The sequence below is a fragment of the Choloepus didactylus genome, chromosome 4 (genome assembly GCF_015220235.1).
Source record: "Choloepus didactylus isolate mChoDid1 chromosome 4, mChoDid1.pri, whole genome shotgun sequence".
NCBI classification, from domain to species: Eukaryota; Metazoa; Chordata; class Mammalia; order Pilosa; family Megalonychidae; genus Choloepus; species Choloepus didactylus.
In genome coordinates, this window is record NC_051310.1 from 4,604,852 (window position 1) to 4,628,972 (window position 24,121).

At 38.4% G+C, this 24,121-nt stretch overlaps 1 protein-coding gene across 1 annotated transcript in view; it reads right to left on the bottom strand.

The window, feature by feature from the left end:
- RCOR1 (REST corepressor 1) overlaps nt 1-24,121 on the bottom strand; it is a 172,615-nt gene that overhangs the window by 64,874 nt on the left and 83,620 nt on the right. Inside the window, 1 exon segment of the mRNA XM_037831800.1 lies at nt 254-337. Coding sequence (XP_037687728.1) covers nt 254-337 — 84 coding nt within the window.

Here is a 24,121-nt window from a genome sequence, read left to right on the forward strand (position 1 = left end):
ATGCGATGGAGGTAGGGAGGGGATGTGGTGGAGGTAGGGAATAGGAAGTTAAAGCTTAAAACGTACAGAGTTTCTATGCAGGGTGATGGAAAAGTTTTGGATGGTGGTGGTGGCAGACTGTTCTGTTACCCACTACTTCCCCTAATTAATAGATGAGAAATGTAATACATGGAAGAACTCACAGCTACAAAGATATGTTTGAAACCTTGTATGAAATAAGAAGGGTAGAAAATGAAGGTTCTCCAAGACTTACGTTTTGCCTCTGACAGATTCTGATTAGGAGACCAGACCAGCATACCAAGGTTGTCTCTTTCTTGACTCCGTCTTGCCAGTTTGGCTTGGTAGAAACAAAAAAGGAAAATTCTCATGTAATTATTAAAATTAAACAGCTATAACAGGCAATCAATGAGTTAACAACACCACTCTAGTCTTTCTAAACATCAGAATATGATGACATCACCACCTCTTATTTAAATCTGCCTTAATGGAATCCATACACTTACCATCATACAATAAGGGTGGAAGTGGGGAAGGTGTCTGAGTCGGCCAAAATAGTTCTACTTCCTAGTCCTGTGCTATTTTACTTTCATTTAATTAACAAACAGATACTATATGGAGTAGGTATACTTATCATTCTCATTTGATAGACGAGGAAGGAGGGTCACTAAGAGCCAGGATTTAGCTCAGGTCAGGTAGAGTGGCTTTAGTAACCAAGGTTTTAAGCACTACACTATGTTCTCTGCTTACAGGCATTGGGCATCCATCCAAAAAGAAAGTCACATGTGGCAGGGTGTTCAAATATTTTCTTAAAATAGGAATTCCTCAGGTGTGATTTGAACCTCCTCACTCTTCTCTGCCAGAATAACTTTTTAACGATTTGACAATAGGGTATCCAAATCTTCTTTTAATAACTTTATTAAAAGAATGACCATTAACAAATTTAACATGCAAGGATATGCCTGAAAAGCATTCAAGAGACAAGAGACTCACTAATTATGCCTCTATACTTTTGTAAAAATAAACAACTCTGAAAATGTTATGAAAGTAATAGACTTGGCTCTTTAGAAAACATTCAAATATAAACAAATACACACATCACTATACATACACTTCTAGAAAATTCACAAAGCCTGATTTAAGAATTCCTGCTTTTATGAAACTACTAGTTGCAGTCTTTAATTCTGTCTATCAATGTGCTCTGGGTTTTATAAAGGAAGGATTTCTACACTTTTGGTAAAATCTGTCGGGCAGTTACTTCAAAGAAAAACGATGGCAGGATGGGGAAAAAACACCCCAACTACAAATGCTATGAATTTGGCAAAATAAAACATGAATTTATGGGGTGGATGGGAACAAGTTTGAAAGGATGGAAGGTAGAAATACAACAAAAGGAATGTGGGTGTCCACATAATATCGTATCAACATTTAGAACAATGTTAAGTTATACATAATCTAAAAATAAAATAATAAAAATCAATGCATGTGTGTGTGGAGGGGGAGACACCAAATGGAATACAAAGACCAATGGGGTGGATCCAAGATAGCAGATTAGGAGAGACAGAGCAAAATTCTCCTCCATGAAAAACACTAGGTAAAGGAGAGAAAGTGCCCCAGAACAGCAGCTCCAGGGCTCCGCTGGCTGGGCAGGGACCTCTACACCCATAGTGTGTGTGTACTCGGAGAAACTGAGAGGCTGCGTTTAGAGACAGGAGAGCATTCAGCTCGGAACAACACCAGGAACAGGCGGCCGGAGCCGGCTGATGGCCGGGGTGGGGGGCAGCCTTCCAGGAACCAGACAATCTGCTAACTCAGTAACTGGCGTGGGTGATAACCCTTCACAGACCCACGGCCAAGAGCCCCCATGCCAGGGACTGGCCTTTGGGGCAGGCAGACAATCACAGAAGGGGGCAGCTTTCCACGTGCGAGGAGCCATCTTCACAGCTGAGTGGGAGATGACCCTTCAGAACCCAGTGGCTGAGAGCTTCTTTGAGGGAACTTGGGATTCAGCAGGCTTGTGACAGTGTCCGCTCTTCCTCCACGGAAGACCGTGGCTTGCACAGCCTATGGCAGTGCCAGGAGCCTTCCCCCAACACAAGAGATTCGGGGGCCCACGGGAGAGAGGGACTGTGGGGCATACAAGCTGGAAGGTGACACGTGCAGCTCTGCAGCCCCAGACTACTCTACTCAGAGACCCGGGAGTGGCTGGGACCACTGTCTCCTGGAGCAGACTCCCTGCCAAATTGCACAGGGCATGCCCCCACCCACAGGGTTGGCAATCCCCACTGCACAAGGAAAATTGGTGCATTGATAAGACCTCAACATGGTTTTAAACCCCCACTCAGCACACAAAGTTGGGAAGAACTAGCTTGAGTGTAACAGGTGGCTCGGGAGCACCATTTGCTGGTAGATCAGGGAAAGTGCACTCCACCAACCTGTAGCTATCAAATTATCGATATATGTTCAAATAATGCTGCATATCCTAAAAGAACCCTATCAACATAAGCAAATGCCAAGAGGCCAAAAACAACAGAAAAATATAAAGCATATGAAGAAACCAGAAGATATGGATAACCCACACACCTAAATTAAAAAGCCAGAGGAGACACAGAACATGGAGAAATTAATGAAAGTAGTAATCACAAACATCAATATCATAGCTCAAGATATGAAGGACATGAAGGAAACCCTACAAGAGCATACAGAAGAATTTGGAAGAGTAAACAAAAAAATAGAGGATTTTATGGAAATAAAAGATATGCTGATCAAATTAAAAAGATTCTTGAGACACATAACAGCAGATTTGAAGAGGTAGAGGAACAAATTAGTGAATTTGAAGATAGTGTGATGGAAAGTGAAGGCATAAAAGAATGAATGGTGAAAAAAATAGAAAAATTTCAAACGGATCGCAGGGAAATTGTGGACAATATGAAGCACACAAATATAAGAATCACTGGTGTTCCAGAAAGGGAAAAGGGCTAGGAAGAGTCTTCAAAGAAATTGTTGAGGAAAACTTCCCAAGCCTTCTAAACAACATAAATACACAAATCAAAGATGCCAAACAAACTCTATTCAAATACAATAAATCCAAATAAACCCACTCCCAAGACATTCTGATCAGATTGTCAAATGCTGAAGAGATGGAGAAAGTTCTGAAAGCAGCAAGAGAAAAGCGATTCACCACACACAAGGGAAACAACATAAGACTACATACTGACTGCTCAGTGGGAACAACGGTGGCGAGAAGGCAGTGGTATGACATATTTAAAATTGTGAAAGAGAAAAATTGCCAGCCAAGAATTCTGTATCCAGCAAAAATTTTCTGAGACAATCAAATGCTGAGAGAATTTGTTAGCAAGAGACATGTCCTACAAGAAATACTAAAGGGAGCTCTACTGACTGAGGAAAAAAGAAAGAAGAGAGCGGTCTGGAGAAGGGCACAGAACTGATGACTATTAGTAAGGGTACATTAAAAGAAATAAAGAGGGAGAAAAAAATACATCTGACAATTAAAAACCAAAGGATAAAATGGCTGATTCAACAACTGCCTTCACAGTAATAACACTGAACGTGAATGGATTAAACTCCCCAATTAAAAGACACAGATTGGCAGAATGGATTAAAAAATACGAACCATCAATATGTTGCTCACACGAGAGTCATCTTAGACCAAGAGACACATGCCATACAATTATCAAAGTGTACAATCAGCTGTTCACAGTATCATCCTATAGTTGTGCATTTATCACCACAGTAAGAACTTGAACATATTGGTTACTATGAAAAAAAGGCTTTTGTTAATTTTAAACAAATAATAAAAAAGATAATTAAAAGAAAAATAAAATATCATACAACATAATATAATCCTAGGGTCAGACAAAAACACCACTACCAAGAATCCCATATCCCTCCCTTATATCACCCTCTCATACACATTTAGCTTTGCTATATTGCCTTTGTTACATTTAATGGAAGCATATTACAATGTTACTGTTGACCAGACTCCAGTTTGATTTAATCACATTTTCCCCTGATACCTTCTCCTTTTTCAACAGTCTGCATGGTTAACATTCATTTGTTCTCCACATGCATGCAGTCACAATCATTGACCACTCCAGTTTTTGCTAAATTAAACAGTCCCAGTCTTTATCTTCTATCTTTATCTCAGGTGTCATTCATGCCCTTAGCCCATCTCTTTCAGCTTTACTCACTGACATCTTTGTTCAGTGTACTTACAATACTGTGCTACCATTACAAAGTATTATGCTATCTATTTCTGGATCTATACAATCAATCCTGTTGAACATTCTGTAGTCCTTCAGCATCAAATGCCCAATCTCTACCCACTTTCAATCTCCTGGTAGCCTGTGTTATCAGTTATTAACTCTCAAAGTATGCTTATTAATGTTAGTTCATATTAGTGAGACCGTATAGTATTTGTCCTTTTGTTTCTGCCTAACTTCACTCAACATAATGTCCTCAAGGTTCATCCACTTTATTACATGTTCCACGTCTTTGTTCTGTCTTACAGCTGCTTAATATTCTTTCATTTGTATATACCACAGTTTGTTTATCCACTCATCCGCTGACGGACACTTGGGCTGTTTCCATCTCTTGGCTTTCACGAATAATGCCGCTATAAACATCAGTTTACAAATGTCCTTCATGTCTTAATATTCAGTTCCTCTGAGTATATACCTAGCAGTGGAATAATAGCTGGGTCATATGGCAAAGCTACACTTAGCTTCCTGAGGAACCTCCACACTGTCTTCCAGAGTGGTTGTACCATTCCACATCCCATCAACAGTGAATAAGTGTGCCTCTTATTCCACATCGTCTCCAGAACTTGTAATTTTCTATTTTTTTGGATAATGGCCATACTCGGTGTGAGATGATATCTCACTGTGGTTTTGATTTGCATTTCCCTAACAGCCAGTGAAGCTGAGCACTTTTTCATATGTTTTTGAGCCATTTGTATTTCCTCTTCAGAAAAGTGTCTGCCCATGTCTTTAGTCCATTTTTTAATTGGGTTGTTTGTCTTTCTGTTGTTGGGTTGTAGGATCGCTTTAGATACTAGGGATATTAAACCCTTATCTGAAGAGGAAGTGAGACCTGGTAGGTTTGTACAGGATAGTGTGAAACAGAGACACATCCCAAAGTAACTTGGGCAGAGAACAGAAATATATACGCAGGGCCCCCCTGAGGAGCTGGGAGAAAATGCGCAAGTGTTGGACTTCCTCACCTGGATTGTTGCTGATGTTCTCACAAACACTGAGGACCGGCGGTCTGGTACACTGAGCCCTCTATTGTGGCGCTTGCCTTTATGAAGCTTGTTACTGCAAAAGAGAAGCTAAACCTGCTTATAACTGTGCCTAAGACTCTCCCCAAGTACCTCTTTGTTCCTTAGATGTGGCCTTTCTCTCTAGTTAACCCTGCTTGGCAGATGAACTCACTGCCCTCCCCGCTACATGAGACCTGACTCCCAGGGGTGCTAATCTCCCTGGCAACAAGGGATATGACTCCCAAGAATGAATCTGGACCCAGCATCGTGGGATTGAGAACATCCTCTTGACCAAAAGGGGGATGTGAAATGAAATGAAATAGTTTCAGTGGCTGGGAGATTTCAAATGGAGTTCAGAGGTCACTCAGGTGGGCACTCTTACGCCCTATATAGATAACCCTTTTTAGGTTTTAATGCATGGGAACAGCTAGAAGCAAATACCTGAAACTATCAAACTGCAACCCAGTTGCCTTCACTCTTGAAGACGAGTATATAACAATGTAGCTTACAAGGGGTGACAGTGTGATTGTGTATGGATGGATGAGTAGAAAAATGGGGACAAAAAACAATGCAAAATACGGTGTGTGTGTGTGTGTGTGATTTGGGTGTTCTTTTTTACTTTTATTTTTTCATTCTTATCTTTACTTTTTCTGGTATAAGGAAAATGTTCCAAAAATAGATTGGGGTGATGAATGCACAACTATATGATGGTACTGTGAACAGCTGATTGTACACCATGGATGATTGTACGATATGTGAATATATCTCAATAAACCTGATTTAAAAAAAAAAAAAAAGGACAAACCACTTGAATAGACATTTCTCCAAAGAGGAAATACAAATGACTAAGAAGCACACAAAAAGATGCAGAACATCACTGGCTATTATGGAAATGCAGATCAAAACCACAATGAGATATCCTGTCATACCTACTAGAACGGCCACTATTAAAAACACAGAAAACTACAAATGTTGGAGAGGATATGGAGAAATAGGAACACTCATTCATTGCTGGTAGGAATGTGAAATGGTGCAGCCTCTGTAAAAGAGTCTGACGGTTCCTCAAGAAGCTAAGTATAGAACTGCCATATGACTTGGCAATCCCACTACTATACAATAGCATAGTATACCCAGAAGAACTTAAAGCAGGGACTTGAACAGACATTTGCACAGCACTGTTCATACTGGCATTATTTATAATTGCCCAAAATGGAAACAACCCAAGTGTACGTCAACTGATGAATGGATAAACAAAATGTGGTATGTACATATAATACAACATTATTCTGCTATAAAAAAGAATGAACTCCTGATGCATGTGACGACATGGATGAACTTTTAGGACATTATGTTGAGTGAAATAAGCCAGACACAAATGGACAAGTATTTTATGATCTCACTGTTATGAACCAATTTATAATAAGCAAGCTCATAGAATTAGAATCTAGAATATAGGTTACCAGGTGATAGATTACAGTTTGAGAATGGGGAGTTGATGCTTAACTGATACAGAATTTCTATTTAGGCTGATGGTAACAGTTTGGAAATGGATGGTGTTGATGGTAGCACATTACTGCGAGTGTAATAAACAGCACTGAACTATAGAGGTTTTTAGAGAGTTTTTAGAGAGGAAACTTTAGGATGTATATATTACTAGAATAAAAAAGAAAACCTAGGACTGTACAGCACAGTGAACACTGTTGTTGACAATGAACTATAAATAATAATACAAGTATAAGAATTTTCTTTTATGGATTATAACAAGTATATGACAAGGTAGTAATAAAAGACTGGTATGTGGGGAAAAATGTACCTTATAATGGATGATATATAAAACTATTTTAATAATAATCTTCCATCAATTGTAACAAAGGTAACTATTGTTAAAAAATAATACAATTTATTAAAAGTCCTGTCATCAATAGTAAATCCTGTATTATATGCATGATTGTTTTGTAAACTCAAAACTTTTCTGATTGAAAAAAAAATTTAAATGGGGGAAAAACAAGTACCTGAGGAGCTGCCAGATCCAAGTGCCTTTTGGGCAATGCCCTATGAACAGCTCTCGATTGACCAACAAAACTGCAGAGCCCTGTGGAAATCACTATGGGAATTTAAAGGATGCATTAAAGTAGAACAGGCTGCTGACCATCAGAGGAACCACCTCTGAAACTGGTGAATTAATTCACTGGTGTGCTCGCTACATGGGTGGATGCACAGGGGGAGCTGCAGCAGTGCAAAGGAGGGCTGAAGCTAGGCATATGGCTCTTGCACAGGCTGAGGACTCAAAATGCCAATAAAAACTATTGTGTCTGCCAACAGGAGAGACAGAGGCTGCAGAAAGCAATGGGGCAGATTCCCCAGGAGGAAGGTCCTGCACATAGACTGTGCCATAGCCTACAAACAGGAGACTACAAATGGGTCCAGAAAAACAAAGAGAGCCCAGACTTCACCTAGTGATATGAATGAAGCAGATCTGGTTAAGACTAGGGCAAACCGGGCCAAAGGGTAAAGGTCAAAACTGTGTTTTAAAACTTCAACTTCCACGTGAGACAAAGGGAAGAGATGTCTATTTGGTGCAGGATCTATATTTTCTAAACAGCTTAACTCTACAGTCAGTTTGTTCCAACACCACAATTACATGGAACTTTGAATATCAAGTGAGATATGGTAGGTTTGTATAGGTTAGAGTAAAGTAGTGACACATCCCAAAGTAATTTGGGCAGAGAATAAAAACATATTTGAAGGCCCTCCCTGAGGAGCTGGGGGAAAATGTGGAGGTGCTGGGCTTCCTCACCTGGACTGATGCTGATGTTGTCACAGACATTGAGGACTGGTGGTCTGATGTGCTGAGCCCTCTACCATGGGCTTTGCCCTTATGAAGCTCGTTACTGCAAGGGAGAGGCTAAATTTGCATGTAATTGTGCCTAAGAGTCTCCCCCTGAGTACCTCTTTGTTGCTCAGATGTGCCCCCCCCCCCCGCAAGACACCTTGGCAGGTGAGCTCACTGCCCTCCCCCCTACGTGGGACCTGACACCCAGGGGTGTAAATCTCCCTGACAACACAGGATATGACTCCCAAGGATGAATCTGGACCTGGCATCATGGGATTGAGAACATCTTCTTGACCAAAAGGGGGGTGTGAAATGAAACAAAGTAGTTTCAGTGGCTGAGGAATTTCAAGTGGAGTCGAGAGGTCACTCTGGTGGACATTCTTGTGCACTATATAGGTAACACCTTTTGGGTTTTGGTGTATTGGAATGGCTGGAGGTGGATGCCCAGGTCTGTCGAGCTGGGGCCTAGTGGTCTGGACTCTTGGGGACGACTGTGTAGCAGTGTAGCTTGCAGGGGGTGACGGTGTGATTGTGAGGACCTTGTGGATCGCACTCCCTTTATCTAGTGTATGTATGGATGAGTAGAAAAACGAGGACAAAAGCTAAATGAAAAATAGGGTGGGATGGGGGGGTGATTTGGGTGTTCTTTTTACTTTTACTTTTCATTCTTTGTCTGTTTTTTTCTGATGTGGGGAGGGTGTTCAGGAATGGACTGGGGTGATGAAGGCATGGCTGTGTGATGGTGCTGTGGGCAGTTGGCTGTGAACCATGGATGACTGTATGGTATGTGAATATATTTCAATAAAGCTGAATTTAATTAAAAATAAATAAATAGACAATGGAGGGGGGGTGGTTAGGGATATGGGAGGATTTGAGTTTCCTTTTTTTTTCTTTTAAATTTCTTTTCCGGAGTAATGAAAATGCTCTAAAAATTGAAAAAGAAATTAATTGTGGTGATGGATACACAGATGTATGATGGTACCGTGGGCAACTCATTGTACACTTTGGATCTTTGGATAATTATATGGTATGCGAGCAATCTCAATTAAAAAAAAAAAATTATTGGAAAGGTGGGTGAAAGGGTATTCACACCGCTGGTGGGAATGTATATTTGTACAAGTACTTTTCAGAGAAAACTGACAATGTATAGTAAAGTTGAAGTATAGACATCCTACAACCCAGCAATTCCTTTTCTAGATATAGTACATACCCCAAATCACTGTTTTTTAACTATGTCAGGCCTATTGAAATTAATATATTGGATCCTAACCAGCATTTTTTTTAAAAGGGTGAGAACAGAGAATATCAGCAAATTGTTTCACCACATAAGTGTATAAACTATCGGTGGAGGTTTTAAAAATGTACACATGGAAATACACGGAAGAAAAGTTACTACAGCACTGTTTGTAATAGTGAAATACTAGAACATCTTCAAAGCCCATCAACAGGAATTGGATAAACCATGGTATATACATTCAAAGGAATTATGGGATAATAAAATTAATCAGATCCACGGATATCGGCAACTTTAATTACAAAAAGCAACTTAAAGGAAATGTACAACACCATAATTTATATCTTAAAACATAAAAATGATATATTATTGGAAGTACATACATTTAAAGTATAAAACATGTACAAAAAGATGGAAAAATTAGGTTAACAGCCACAATGGGGGAGGGAGAATTTGCTTTGGCTATATTAACATTTCAATTGTTCTTGCAGCAAAAGGTTAATGTTTGACAAATCTGTTATTATTTAAAGTTTGTTCAGTTTCAAATCTTTTTTTAAAAAAGAAAAAGGAAGAAGCTTTAATTATGTGATTTGGTATTACTTAAAACAGTGTCTGTGCTGCCAAAAAGTAGAAACAACCCAAATGTCCATCAACTGAAGATTAGATAAAATAAAGCATGGCATAGCCATACAATGGAGTATTATTAAAAAAGAATGAAGTTTCGTAGCTACTATTAAAAAAAAAAACAGAAAATAACAAGTACTGGCACCACAAAGATGTGGAGAAACAGGAATCCTCATATACTGATGATGGGAATGTAAAAAGGTGCAGCTGCTTTGGAAAAAAATTTGATGGTTCCTCAGAAAGTTAAACATAGAATTACCACATGACCCAGCAATCCCACTTCTAGGTATATACTCAAAAGAACTGAAAGCAGGAACTCAAACAGGTATTTTCATATCGATGTTCATGGTGGCATTATTCATAGTTGCCAAAAGTTAGACACAACGCAAGTGTCCATCAATGGAACGGATAAACGAAATGTGGTCCATCAATACAATGGAATGTTGTTTAGCCATAAAAAGAAGTTTAGTGCTGGTACATGCCACAAAATGAGTAAGCCCTGAAGACATCATGTTGAATGAAATAAGCAAGGCATAAAAGAACAAATGTATGATATTACTTCTATGATATAATTAGAATATGCAAATTCATAGTCAGAGATTAGAATACAGATTACCAGGCGACAGGTGAAGTAAGTTAGTGCTTAATTGGCAGAGCTGCTGTTTAGGGTGAGATGGAAAGTTTTGGTAATGAATGGTGGTGATGGTAACATACTATTGTGAATATAATTAACTCAATGAATTGTTTATTTGAAAGTGGATAAAATGGGAAATTTTAGTTGTATATATGCTACCAGAATTAAAAGCAAACCAACCAACCACAAACCACCAAACCAACACAAAAAGTGAACCCTAATGTAAACTGTGGACTACAGTTAATAGCATAATTATAACAATATTGTTTCATCAATTGTAACAAAGGTACCACACTAATGCAAAATGTTAACAGGGAGAACTGTATGTGTGCGGAGAAGGGTGGGGTTGGGAGGTAACATAGGAACTCTACTTTCTGCATGGTTTTTCTGTAAATCTACAACTGCTTTAATAAATAAGGGAAAAAAGGAATGAAGTACTAATACATGCTATAACATGGATGAACTCTAAAAACATTAGGCTAAGTCAGATTATATGATTCCATTTATATGAGCTTCGCAACAGGCAAATCTATAAAGACAGAAAGTAGATCAGTGGTTACTGATCAGGGGAGGTTAGGAGAAAATGGGGAGTGACTGCTAACAAGTACGGAAGGGTGATGAAATGTTCTAAACTTGATTGTGATGATGGTGTACAACTCTGTGAATGTAGTGAAAATCACTGAACTGTACAATTTAAATAGATGAACTGTTTGTTTTGTGAATTATAAAAAATAAGTGGTAACAGAGTATGATCCCATTAATTGTTTTTCATGAAATACTATTTGTTTTATGAATAAATTAATTAAAAGGCAAAAATAAGGACATTCTAGCCCTGGGCAAGTCCCCAGGTGAATGCAACCACATAAATACCCTCAGCTCACACCAAATGAGAAAACTAAACTAAAAAATATAACTTAAAAGGAAAAAAAAAAATCAAGCTGTGGATAACACAAACCAACCTGTATATTAAATAGTAAATAATTCTTAGGAAAGATGTAGGGTACAGAATTGGGAAGAAGAAATGGAATTGTTGCTTTTGTCTCATACATTAACTTATTGTTCGGACTTTTACCATAAGAAAGTATTCAAATAGTCCTTGTGCAATTAAGCTTACTTTTAAAGAAAAATATGTTAAGGAAACGCATTTGAAATCTGTGAAGAATAATTTCATAATGCTAGTTTTATTTTGCATGTTGTTCTTTTCCTAAAACAAGCAAACCTGCACAGGTTACTTATAAGGTAAACTAAATACACCTTTCAAATTTAAGAACTCTGAGCTCTGACAGGGACTTCCACTATAGTAAAAATAAAGTAAAAAAAATAGCAAAATCACAGTATATTTAGTCTCAGCAAATTTGATCTTACCCATGCAATTTTACAGTGTAATTACACTGAAGCAAATTACAACAGACTCAGTGCCTAAAAACACTTGGGCAACTAACAAGCAACTTTAAAAACCTTTAACTATAAACCAAGGCTACCCCGCTTTTAACCTTCCTTGATCCAGCAGAAGAAAAGGAAAAAAAGCTAACTTCATGGAGGATTAGGCTCACAGGACTGCCACAGTAAGATCAATCAGTATGAGCTCACATACAAAAATGACAAAGAAACAAACCACCATAACTGAGAGTCTGGAGATACTAGACATCAAATATTGTAACTGTGAGATGCAGAAATATAAATACAAATGAAATGTAAAAAAAAAAAAAAGAAAGTTGGAATCTCAACAATGAGCAATCAACGAGATATCATCAAAAATTACCAAAAATGTTTGAAAAAGAACCAATTAGGACTTTTAAAAAAAGAAATGTATAATTGCCCAAATAAAAAACTCACTAGAGGTACCAGTCTCTACAAGAACATCATCCAGTTTCTTGCCTCTACCCCATAAGGTCAACACCCCTTTCCAACACGAAGAAGTTAAAATGGTCATTGCCCAGATATCTCTGAAGATTGAGAGAAAGAGCAAATGAGAGGGAGGAGGTGTAATTAACAAATTTGGATCTAACAAATGACTATGAATACTGATTCAATATACAGATATTTCTTTTTAGTGTCCAGGGTTTTAGAATAGCCAGAAGGAAGTATCTGAAGTTGTTGAACTGTAATCCAGTAGCCTTGATGTTTGATAATTATTGCATAACTATATAGCAAAAAAAAAAAAAAAGCCAGTTGCTCGTGTTTGTATGGATCTACTTTTGGATGTTTTGTTCTGTTCCACTGATCTATATATCTATCTTTGACAATGCTACACTATCTTAGTTAACCTACCTCTACTGCAAGTCTTAAAATTGAGTAGAGTGCAATTCTAGTGATCAATAAGAGGGAGGGGAAAGGGGTATGGGATGTTTGGGGTCTTCTTTTTATTTTTTCTTTTTCTGGTGTAATGCAAATGTTCTAAAAATAATCATGGTTATGAATACACAAATATGTGATGATGCTGTGAACCACTGACTGTATACTTTGGATGGGCTGTATGGTGTGTGAATATATCCCAATAAAATTACATTTAAAAAAACTCAGTGGAAAAATTAAAGAGCAGATTAGATGCAGCTGAAAAGCTACAAAGCTAAAACATTATTCTCAATGCAACACAAAGATAAAAAGATGAAAATTTTAGAAGATGGGTTTGGTAAGAGCTATGAAGAATGGAAAAAGTAATACTAGCATGTTCCCACAGTCCTGGGAAAAGAGCATGGAATTGAGGAGAGTTGGTATTTGAAGCAACAAAACCTGATAATTTTTATAGAGATGATGAAAGACAAATGTCCACCGAGAGTGGAGGTACAATATCTATGTCTACCAAACAGGATGAATGAAAAAGAAAACCACGTCTAGGTCCACTGGGGTAAAATTAAGAATGCCAAGGTCAAAAAAAGATGATCTTAAAAAAAGCCTGAGACAGTTTCTTATAAAGCTGAGCTTAAAACTATCCTATTAACCAGCAATTGAACCCCAATATACTTAAGAGAAATGAAAATATTAATGCACAAAAAGACTTTTATACAAATACTAAGAACAGACATATTTGTAACAGGTGAAACCTAGCAGTCCAGGTGTCCATCAACAGGAGAATGGACAAACTGTGGTATACTCATACAGAGGAATGCTACACAGAAATGAAAAAAGCAACAACATGGATTAATCTCAAAAACAAAAGAGAGGAAATACTAAAGAGTACATACCATGTGATTCCATCAACATGAAACCCAAGAATAGTAAAAACTATCAAGTGGTGACAGAAATCAGAAAGCGGAGGGAGAGAGGAGGTGATAATTGGAAAGAGGCACAAGAGAATTACCTGGGGTGATGGCGATGTTCTGTACCCTATTTGTGGTGGTAGTTAAATGGGTATAAGCAGTTGTCTCTAAACACATTCCAGAGACGAAGTACCATACAGATTACACTTTCTAACCACAGTGCAATTAAAAGTCAGCAATTAAAAGACAAAACAAAAAATTTTCTATGTCCTGAAATACCCTTTTAAATAATTCTGGGTCAAGGAAGAAATCTCGACCAAAATTTTAAAATTGCTACAAACTTACGGAAAGCCTTAGAAAAGGCACTTTCAAGAAAATGTGTATCTGTAAATGCTTATGATAAATCAGAAAGGCTACTAAGGAGGGGTGGGTTTTTTTGGGGGAGATGATGAAAGTATTTTATAAATTGAGAATGGCTGTATAAATTGTGACTATACTAAAAACCACTGAATTGTACACTGGAAATGAGTTAATTTTATGGCATACAAATTATATTTCAATGTAGCTATTATAAGAAATGTTTAATAAATTTAAAAATTAGTATAATTAAAGTAATTAAAATTATTTTGCCAAGTTTCTAACAAAATAAATTGTAAATAAGAGAATAAACTCAATGAAAATGAAACAAAAACAATGAAGAACAGAAATTAATGAAATAGAAAGCAGATACAGGTGGCCAAAGTTGGTCCTTTGAAAACACTAATAATAATAATAAAATAAAATAATCTCTGCAGAATTTGATCAAGAAAAATAAGGAACAAATAATTTTAGGAATGAGAAAGGATATGACTCCAGATCCATTAAAATTAAAGATAAAATACTACAAACAACTTCAATCTAGGCAAAAGAATTATTTTATGTGCGATTATATAAGCATTCTATTCTCTTTCTCTTGTAGTAGTGGAACTGCTAATATTTGTTGAGCGCTTACTGTGCATCAGGCACTATTTCAACAGTTCACATGTATTAATTCATTTAATCCTCACAAAATCCCAATGTGGGTCATACCAGGTTATACATGAAGAGATAGCCACAGAAAGGTGAAAAGATTTCCATAAAGACACCGTTAACTGTCACAATAGCTTCTGATGACAGTATAAATCAGACCACTGTGTACCTGCTAAAGGTGGGGTGCCTGGGAGTACCTGGGAGGGAGAAAGCCTTTACAGGGCACTAAGAAACAGAAAATCGACTGAAGAGCCACTATCAGCACATTAGAACCTTCTGTTTCCGTTCCCCTACTCTGGTGAGACCCTCTCCTCCAAACTCTGAAAAACACTCTTTATTTGAAATCGGTGAAGTGGAAGGGAGGAGGTTTGTCTACAGTCAGGGTCCACCATGCTTCAAGGACTTGAGTCAGAGCAGGAAGGGGAAGGAAAGAGGATGGCCAGGCTGACGATCAGGCAGAACAATACAATCTATCATTTCCCTCCCAATTTGCTATGCTTGCAACCGATGATCATAAAGGATAATCTTGTGATTTTAAGACAAGTTAAAACTATAGGTTTTAGAAACATATCCTCTTTTCCACAATCCTGATTCTTCCTAAAATGTTTTAATTTTATTAGAAGCTTAATGAAGAGGTATGAAAATGGCAGTAATAGCATAATAGGATTTGAATCAAATGCTACCTTCTTGCTCAAGTTCCTGACAATAAAGAAAACTGAAGTTGAAAAATTAATTTTAACCCTACATAGATATATACAGCTAAAGAGGGTCATAAGATTCACATTAACATGGTCTCAACAGTATCAAAACATCTTAAGTTGGCCCTCACCAAATATAGTTGCTGTTTGTTCTTTTTAAAAGTTAAATTTTATCTCCCTATAGTTGTCACAACCATATTCTAAAACTACATAAAAAGACTGCATAGGATCTACTTCTAAGGTATGACACTGGTACAGAGAGTTAACAACAGAGTCGTATATGGGGAAAACTACCTATTGCAAACTATGGACTATATTTAATAGTAATACCTTACTAGTACCACACTACTACTAGGGATAAACAATTAGGGGCTGTTTTGGGGTGATGATAATTCTTTAAAATTGAGAGTGATGATAATTGTACAACTAAGTGAAGATGGTGTGAGACATCGATTGTGTACCTTAGAGTATATGCTATGTGAAATCAGGAACCCCCTATTTAATAAGTCAGGCCCTGGATCTTGAGGCTTGTTCTTGTGAAACTTTTGGCTGTAAAGCAGAGGCTGTAACTATGCCTAAGAATCACTTCCAGAGAATCTCTTTTGTTGCTCAGATGTGGCCTTTCTTTCTCTAAGCCTAACTCTACAGATAAATTCATTAGCCTCCCCCCTACATGGGACGCAACCCCTAGGCGAGTGAGTCTCCTTGGGAGACAACTCCCAGGGATGAGCCTGGCCCTGGCCTTGAGGGATTGAGAATGCCTTTTTGACCAAAAGAGGGAAAAGAAAGCCAACAAAATAAGGTTTCAATGCCTAAGAGAATTCAAAATGAGTTGAGAGGCTGCCATGGAGGTTACTCCTATGCAAGCTTCAGCTAGACATGCCAAATGGACACAGTATGCCAAGCTCTGACCAACAGTAGTCCCGAAATACCTGGGTCCCTATCTGAGACTCAATAAAAGTTTCACTCACTAAGTTTATCTATCTCTCAGAAACTTAAATCCACCAGAGTGTTCCTATGCCAGAGAAGTCCTAAAACCCAGAGGCAACAGCCTCTTTAAGAACAACAACCAGATGCAGCCGCCTTCCCCATGTCACACCCCTTTTCAATATGAACAAATTAGGGTGGTCACTGCCTAGACAACTTTGAAGACCAAGAAAGTGATTAAACTAGAGGAACAGACAAGATGGAATTTAACAAAAGATTATGACTAATGAATCTTTATATAAATATTTCTATTTTTTAGCCTTGAGGGTATTAGAACAGCTAGAAGAACTGAAATGATGGAACTGTAACCCATAACATTCTTTGAAATTTGCTCTATAGCTACTTGTTAAACGTACTTTGAAATTTATCACTTTTCTATATGTGTTATATTTCACAATAAAAAATGTTATTTAAAAAAAAAGACTGTGTAGAATTTTAAATAGATTACTCACTGTAGGAATCAGGAAAATAATAAAGAAACAAAGCTTAAAACTTAGGTAAATTCTTATTCCTAAATGTATCAACTGGCCACCCAGACCTTCACTAACTAGAACTATAGCTTCTGAAGCTAAACTTCCATAAACTTAACTTCAAGAGTTTATTTGTGTCAGGGACTAAAAGACACTAGGGCACTGAGTCCCCGAAGAGGGAAACCCAGCAGGGCAGCCAGCTCAGCCAGGACGTGCAGACGCCCTCCCAGGGTGAGGGGGGTGAAAGCCGGGGCACCACAGGCACCGCCACAGCCCTGGAGAAGAGCCAGAGCCCAGCCCTTTGGGATCCGCATGCCCTGGGCTCTGTCCGCACAGTCCCTCCTCTCTGTGACTCCTGGAGAGCCACTTCCTAGAGGGGTGAAACTCGTCAAGAAGACGGGTGACCCCCCTGACCAACTCTTCAACAGGCTCACCTCCAAGCACGACCAGGAGCCTCCTAACCAGCCACCTTGCAGCTCTCTTACAAGTCATGAACCAAGTATAAATAAAGCACTTTGCACTCCCAAAATGATGATGATAATAATCTTAATACCACAGCCAGTTTCAAGGGGCAAAGCACCAAAAAAAAAAAAAAAAAAAAAGGTTAGGAAACAGAAGAACTGTGAGAAACAGAAAAAGAAAGCAAGTTCAAGGAGAGAAGAAAGGAAGGTCTTTCAGTAGGTTCTAAGCTAACAGCTGACATAGAAACTAACAAGTCATGTGGTGATTAACAAACACAAAAATTAACATCACAATGGAGTAAACTATCATCCTGTGCCTTCCTGCTGTGACACGCTAAGGAAACATAACTGTTCCGGTTTGCTAATGCTGCTGTTTTGAAAAACACTAGACATGGATTGGCTTTTATAAAGGGAGTTTATTTGGTTCCAAAGTTATAGTCCTAAGGCCATAAAGGCATCAACCACAGGCTACGTTCACTGAAGAACACCAATGGCATCCAGAAAACCTCTGTTAGCTAGGAAGGCACATGGCTGGTGTCTGCTCCAGGTTCTGGTTTCAAGATGGCTTTCTCCCAGGATGTTCCTCTCTAGGTGTTTGGGTGTATTCTCTTAGTTTCTTCCAGGGAAACTTCAAACTAGCAAAAGTCTACCCTCAATGGACGTCTCCAAAATGTCTGTCTATGCTGCAGCTCTCCAAAATGTCACTCATAGCTGCTCTGAGGTCCTTCTGTTTGTGAGCTTTTATAGCGCTCCAGTTAACTCATCAAAACCCACCCTGTATGGGCGGGACCACACCTCCAAGGAAATAATCTAATCAGAGTTATCACCCATAGCTGGGTGGGTCACAACTCCATGAAAACAACCTAACCCAAATATCCCATGAGATGGGATTAAAAAATCTCGGCTTTTTCTTGGGGGACATAATACATCCAAACTGGCACAATCACCTACTTTGTATTCCTGCCCAAAGTGTTAACCTGGATCCAATTACATGGAAACAATCAGACAAACCCAAATTAAGGGCTCATCTGCAAAACACCTGGTCTAAACACTGCAAAAATGTGAATGTCACAAGAGACAAAGGGCTGGGGATACATTTTCTGGATTAAAGAGACTGAAGAGACACAACTACTAAAGGTAATACAAGATCCTTACTGGGATTCCTGACTGAGTACACAGCTTCACTGAGATAAGGAAGATAATATGAGCCTGGACTACACATCAGACAACAGTACCACACCACTGTACCATGGTTAAGAGGAAATAGTCAGGTCTGCAACTTACTCTAAAATGGTTCATAAAAAAATGTTTTGAGAGAGAGAAAGCAAGTGTGACAAAATGTTAACTGGAAAATTCAGGTGAAGGATATAAGGGTGTTTGCTGTTATTATAAATCTTCAATCTTAAGTTTGAAATTTTTCAAAATAAAACATTGACAGAGAATGATCTTTAATGTATGCAACTTTTAAAAATCAACCAGGAGGTCATGGATCCCAGGATGGAAGCAGACTATGACAGAAGAACCTAACTACATTATAAACGTATGACATAATCTCCTATGTAACTGTACATGAACACTGAACTGCCAGCTGCTAAACTGTTTCTCTGAGCAGTACAGGTTAACAATTCTCAAACACCTAGAATACAGGTTACCAGAGGCCAGGGTAGAGGTAGGGAATGGGGAGTTAAAGCTTAAATTGCAAGAGTTTCTATTTGGGATGATGGAAAAGCTTTGGTAATGGATGGTGGTAATGGTAGCACAACACTGTGAACTTAACTAACAACACCAAATTATATATCTGAATATGGTTAAAAGGGAAATTTTAGGTTGTATATATATATCACTAGAATAAAAGTTTAAGAAAGCAACAAAGTACTGTATGACAGTGAAGCCTGCTGAATGCTAAATACAATGGACTCTAATTAATGGTATAATTATTAACACGTTCTTTTGTGAACTGTAACAAATGTACAACACTAATGCAAGGTGTTAATTACAGGGTGGTTTATGAGAACTCGGAGGGAACGGGAAGGAAGGGGAGAAGAGACAAATATTGTATGATTTCTCATATACGAAATACTTGGAATAAGCAAATTCACAGAGACTGAAAGCAGAGCAGTGATTACCAGGGGTAGAGTGAAGGGAGAATAGGAGTCACTGCTAAATGAGTATGAGTTTTGGTTTGGGATGATAAAAATAGTCTGGAAATAGTGGTGAAAGTTACCAGTATTGTCAATGTCCCTAATGTCAAAGAATTGTCCACTTAAAACAGTTAAACAATCTTTGTTTTGTACATTTTACCACAACTAAAAATAAAGTATTAAAAGAAAAATAGTATGTAAAAATAAAAGAATTATTAATGCTTAAAAAAAAAAAAAAAAAAAAACACCCCACACACAGACAGACCAAGAGCCTTCTAAGAATCTTAAAATCTGTATGGAAAGATTCTCTCAACGGAGCTGAGTAAGGCTCACGACACCATGTGATTTCAAAGGACAGGTCACAAGAGGCAGTTACCGTTCCCACTCAGCTCTCCTGGGACAGCCGCCTGTGAACCTGCACTCCATTGTCAGCAGTCTGGCACACGTTAGGCCATGCAGAGAGATCACAAGCGAAGGCCCAGGGACCATATGAAGAAAGAGTTTAGCCAGCCTGACGGGCTTAGCACCCCTGCTGTTCCAGTTCTAGCCACCATCTGACCACACCCTAATGAGAAACTCAAGCAGAGGTGTACAGTTGAGTGCTTCCTAAGTTCCCTCTAACCATGAGAGAGAAGAACATGATTACTGTTGATTAAAGGCAGTAGTAGTGGCAATAGTTGTTATGCAGCAGTAATAGCTGGAATACTGGGTGACACCCAATTGTCAGAGGCTGTATTTCTTTCACATCTGGCTGGGCCAAGTTTCTCCGGAAGAACAATCTTCGAATCTCATGCCTAGCAGGTGTAAGCCAAGCTATAAGAATTCTGGGCACCCTCAGGTTCTTACCATTTAATATGCAAACTTCCACTTAATAATCCACACACCTTCCCACCACATCCCTGTGTCCAGTCCCATCCCACTTCCGCTCTTCACATCTGGAGTCTTCCTGGTTCAACCTCTGCAGAGTTAGCTTGTCCTCTGCTGGGGTGGGAAGGGTCAGACGCTGGGCTGCGGAGTGGCTCTAAGGACTTCTTACACAGACTTTCAGGTGGCCACCCAGTTTAGTTCCTGCACATCACACCTACACCTCTGTGGTGCCTGGCATCTCCACTTCCTACGGAGGCCTTTCTGAGGTCCTGCAGCCACAATCTGATTGCTTCTTACCAGCACCACTACCGCCCTTAGTTCAGCTTTCTCGGTTCTGCCAAGGTAATTACTATACATTAACTTCTTCTTCAGTTTCCAAAACATTAATGACATCTCCAGACTGCTCTACTGTTAGTTATAGTATCCCATTACCAAAGGCAACACAACTCCATCTTTTTACCTCCCTTCCTTCCTGCCAGCCCTACATGGTTTGTTCACATTCTCTGAAATCCAACCTCACTCTTCTATTTCTAATGCTAAGCTCAGTTTTCACTATCAAGTTTAAGAATACTATAAAATCTTTAAAATGGTCTTCCTGGCTCCACTCCCCCATACTCAAATCCCTCCTCTACTGTGTCTCAGAATAATGTTCTGCCCATCTGATGCCAGCACACACCAAATGTTCAGGAAGTTTAACTATTAGTATCAACATTAAAATTATCAATCAGCCCAAGACTAAAGATTGTCTCTTAATCCAAACATCGACCCTACGAGATAAATACTACCCCTATTTAACAAACTAAGAAAATGCATTCTCTTTCTGTAATCCTCAATTCCACTTGCCAAATAATCTCACTAATCTGACCCAGACCTAAAACTTTGTTTTTAATGATTCAAAGTTAAGACAATGGAGGTACTACATACAACTTATACTGAATACAAGATTTTCAAGACCAAAAAGAGCTACTTGTTAATACTGGTAACAAAGGAATAAAACCATGCCTTCCTTCCACTGGATGAGGAAACGAAGAGGGCGCTGGGCTGGGACAGAGCTGGGGCAGGAGTGAAGGGAAAGGAGGGAGTCACACGTCAATCCCCAAATGCACTTCCTGCTGCCCAAATGCCTGACCGTATCAAATCACGTTCTCTCGGATGTTCCCAACATGAAATCCAGAAATGATATACATCAGGTTCCCTTGATAAATACGCCAAAGTCCTGCACAAATCCCCAATCCTACTTCTCTACAAAAAGAAGTCTGAGTCACAGTTGCACAAGTTCAAAACTAATAAATGAGGATACAACCACCTCTATAGAAACCAATCTTCAAGACACTGCATTTGACACACTACCCAAACCCCACAGGAACTGTTTTATTTTAAACACAAGGGGAAAAGGCAGAAATCAAACAGGGTTCCTGCTTTCTTGGGACATAACGATCTAGTGGGCAAGAAATATGAAACCATGTGCAAATTAACTTTACTAAACCTCAATTTCCTTACCAGTAAAATGGAGATAATAGTAACTACTTCTTGAAATTGCTCTTTACTTATGACAATGAATGGCACATAGAAATACATAAATATTATTATTACTACGTAATTGCTCAAATAAGTCTTTAAATTTTAATCAAACGAGTTAACAAGCATGGTAGCCTCTGGATAGGGGAACTCTGACTTTTAGGATATAGGTAACTTTCCATTCTATGAATTATATACAATAATACCCATTTGAAAAATTTTTATTTTAAAAAAATTACAATCACAATCAAAACAGGACACAGGTACCTCAATCACCACAAGGCTTCCTTGATTAGTTCCCCATTGCACCCCCCAAATCTCTGAGTCAAAAGAGCTCTGACCCCGTCCTGGAAGTTGATGTACACTCTGGGACGGATCAAGTGTTCATATCAAGTCCACACACATCTGAATACTGACCTTTAGACATGGGGTGGGTCCAGGTTTAAGGCACATAATCAATTATTTCAACTAATTCTCTTCAACCTCAAACAGTCAGCTAATTAAAAACACAACTAGTCCCTTCAATTACAGGTCATACAACTTCACAGTTGTAATTCCAAAACACCCTGTTTAGTTACCTTCCCCCACAAAAGGTAAAATCCAAACACTTTTTAACGAGAAGATTTTAATACATTCCAAGCTAGACCTGCCTAGCAACGCTATAAACTCATGCCATCCTACTTATGTTCCCATGGCTACAGTCATGAACAGTACGGTGGCAGCTGTATGAATCAAGAAAAGAATCACAAGAGAACCGTTTTTAAAATTTGGGTAGAGTACAATATTAAAAAATAAGAATATATGTCCCATTAAGATCCATCTCTCCATTCCTTACAAATCCCAAATGGCCTTCTATTAGAATCTCCCTCCTTAAACCTGCAGCCACCAAGTGTCTCTAGAATTAACTATGAATAACGCTTTAGCTGAGTGATGCCCCTAAGCTGAAATGACCTTCAGCTATTTTGTTATTCCCAAGGCTGGTACACAGCCTTCTGTTCTTTCTGATGCACCAAATTCATTCAACTGGCTTGAAAACAAAGTGGAAACCCATTCTACATTTTCAGCCTAAAATCTGGGGAAAGCTAAACATTTTATTGGATATTTTCTTGTTTTTAATACACCTGAATGGACCAAGTTTTGAAGACCATACACAAAGAAAAATATTTGTCGTAACAATAATAGTGAAATTATATCTTGTCAGGCGCTGTTCTAAGCACTTTATGAATAGTAATTCATTTAATAATAAAGTTTTGGGAACATAGTGGTATAAAGCAGCGGTTCTTGAGGATTTTTTTTTTTTAATCAGAAACCATTTTGAGAATTTGATGAAAGCCATGGACACTGGCATTTTCCACAAAAAAATGCACATACAACATTTTGCACTCAATTTTGGAGAACTCAGGGGACCCAAGTTTAAAAACCCAATATGTTCAATATATTTATAACAACGTAAGAAACATGCATGTGAAAAATATGAAGGCAATACAGCAAGATGTAACAGTTTTCCCAGTATGGGTTTATCTATGTATTTCATGGATGATAAGGTATAGATCGCGCAGTTATAAAGGGGCATTGAATAAGTACACAAAAAATGAGGGGAGGAAAGCCATGATAATTTTGGAGTCAAAAAGACCTGAGATCAAACACAAGGCCTTTGATAATTACCAGCTGTTACATACAACACTGGGCAAGTCAGCCTTAGTTTCCTCATATGTAAAATACCAATGACCGTCTTCACAAGACTGTGGTGAAGGATTAAATGAGCACATATAAAAGGTGCTTTATAAATGGTAATTCCTACCCATGTGATTATTTAATAATTTGAGAAATTAACATGATCTATGCCAAAGTCATCTTTAAAGAAAAAAACTTAACATTTTCTCTGAATCTCAATAGATGAGTCTGTCAAACAAATGAAAAGAAAGTTTACTGGTCATTCTGATTCACCAATCTACTTTCCTCGTTTTCCCTAAAAGTAGAAAAACGGCTATTCATGAAATTAGCCTTCCTTACTACTAGTGTAACAAGTGCTAGAACTGCTGCAACATTAAAAAAAAAGGCATACAAAACATGCCAATGGGCTTCCAGGAAGATGGCGGAATAGAAGAGGTACAGTTCACCCCTCTACCATGGACCAACCAGGTAAAAGAAAACGACCGGGACGGCAG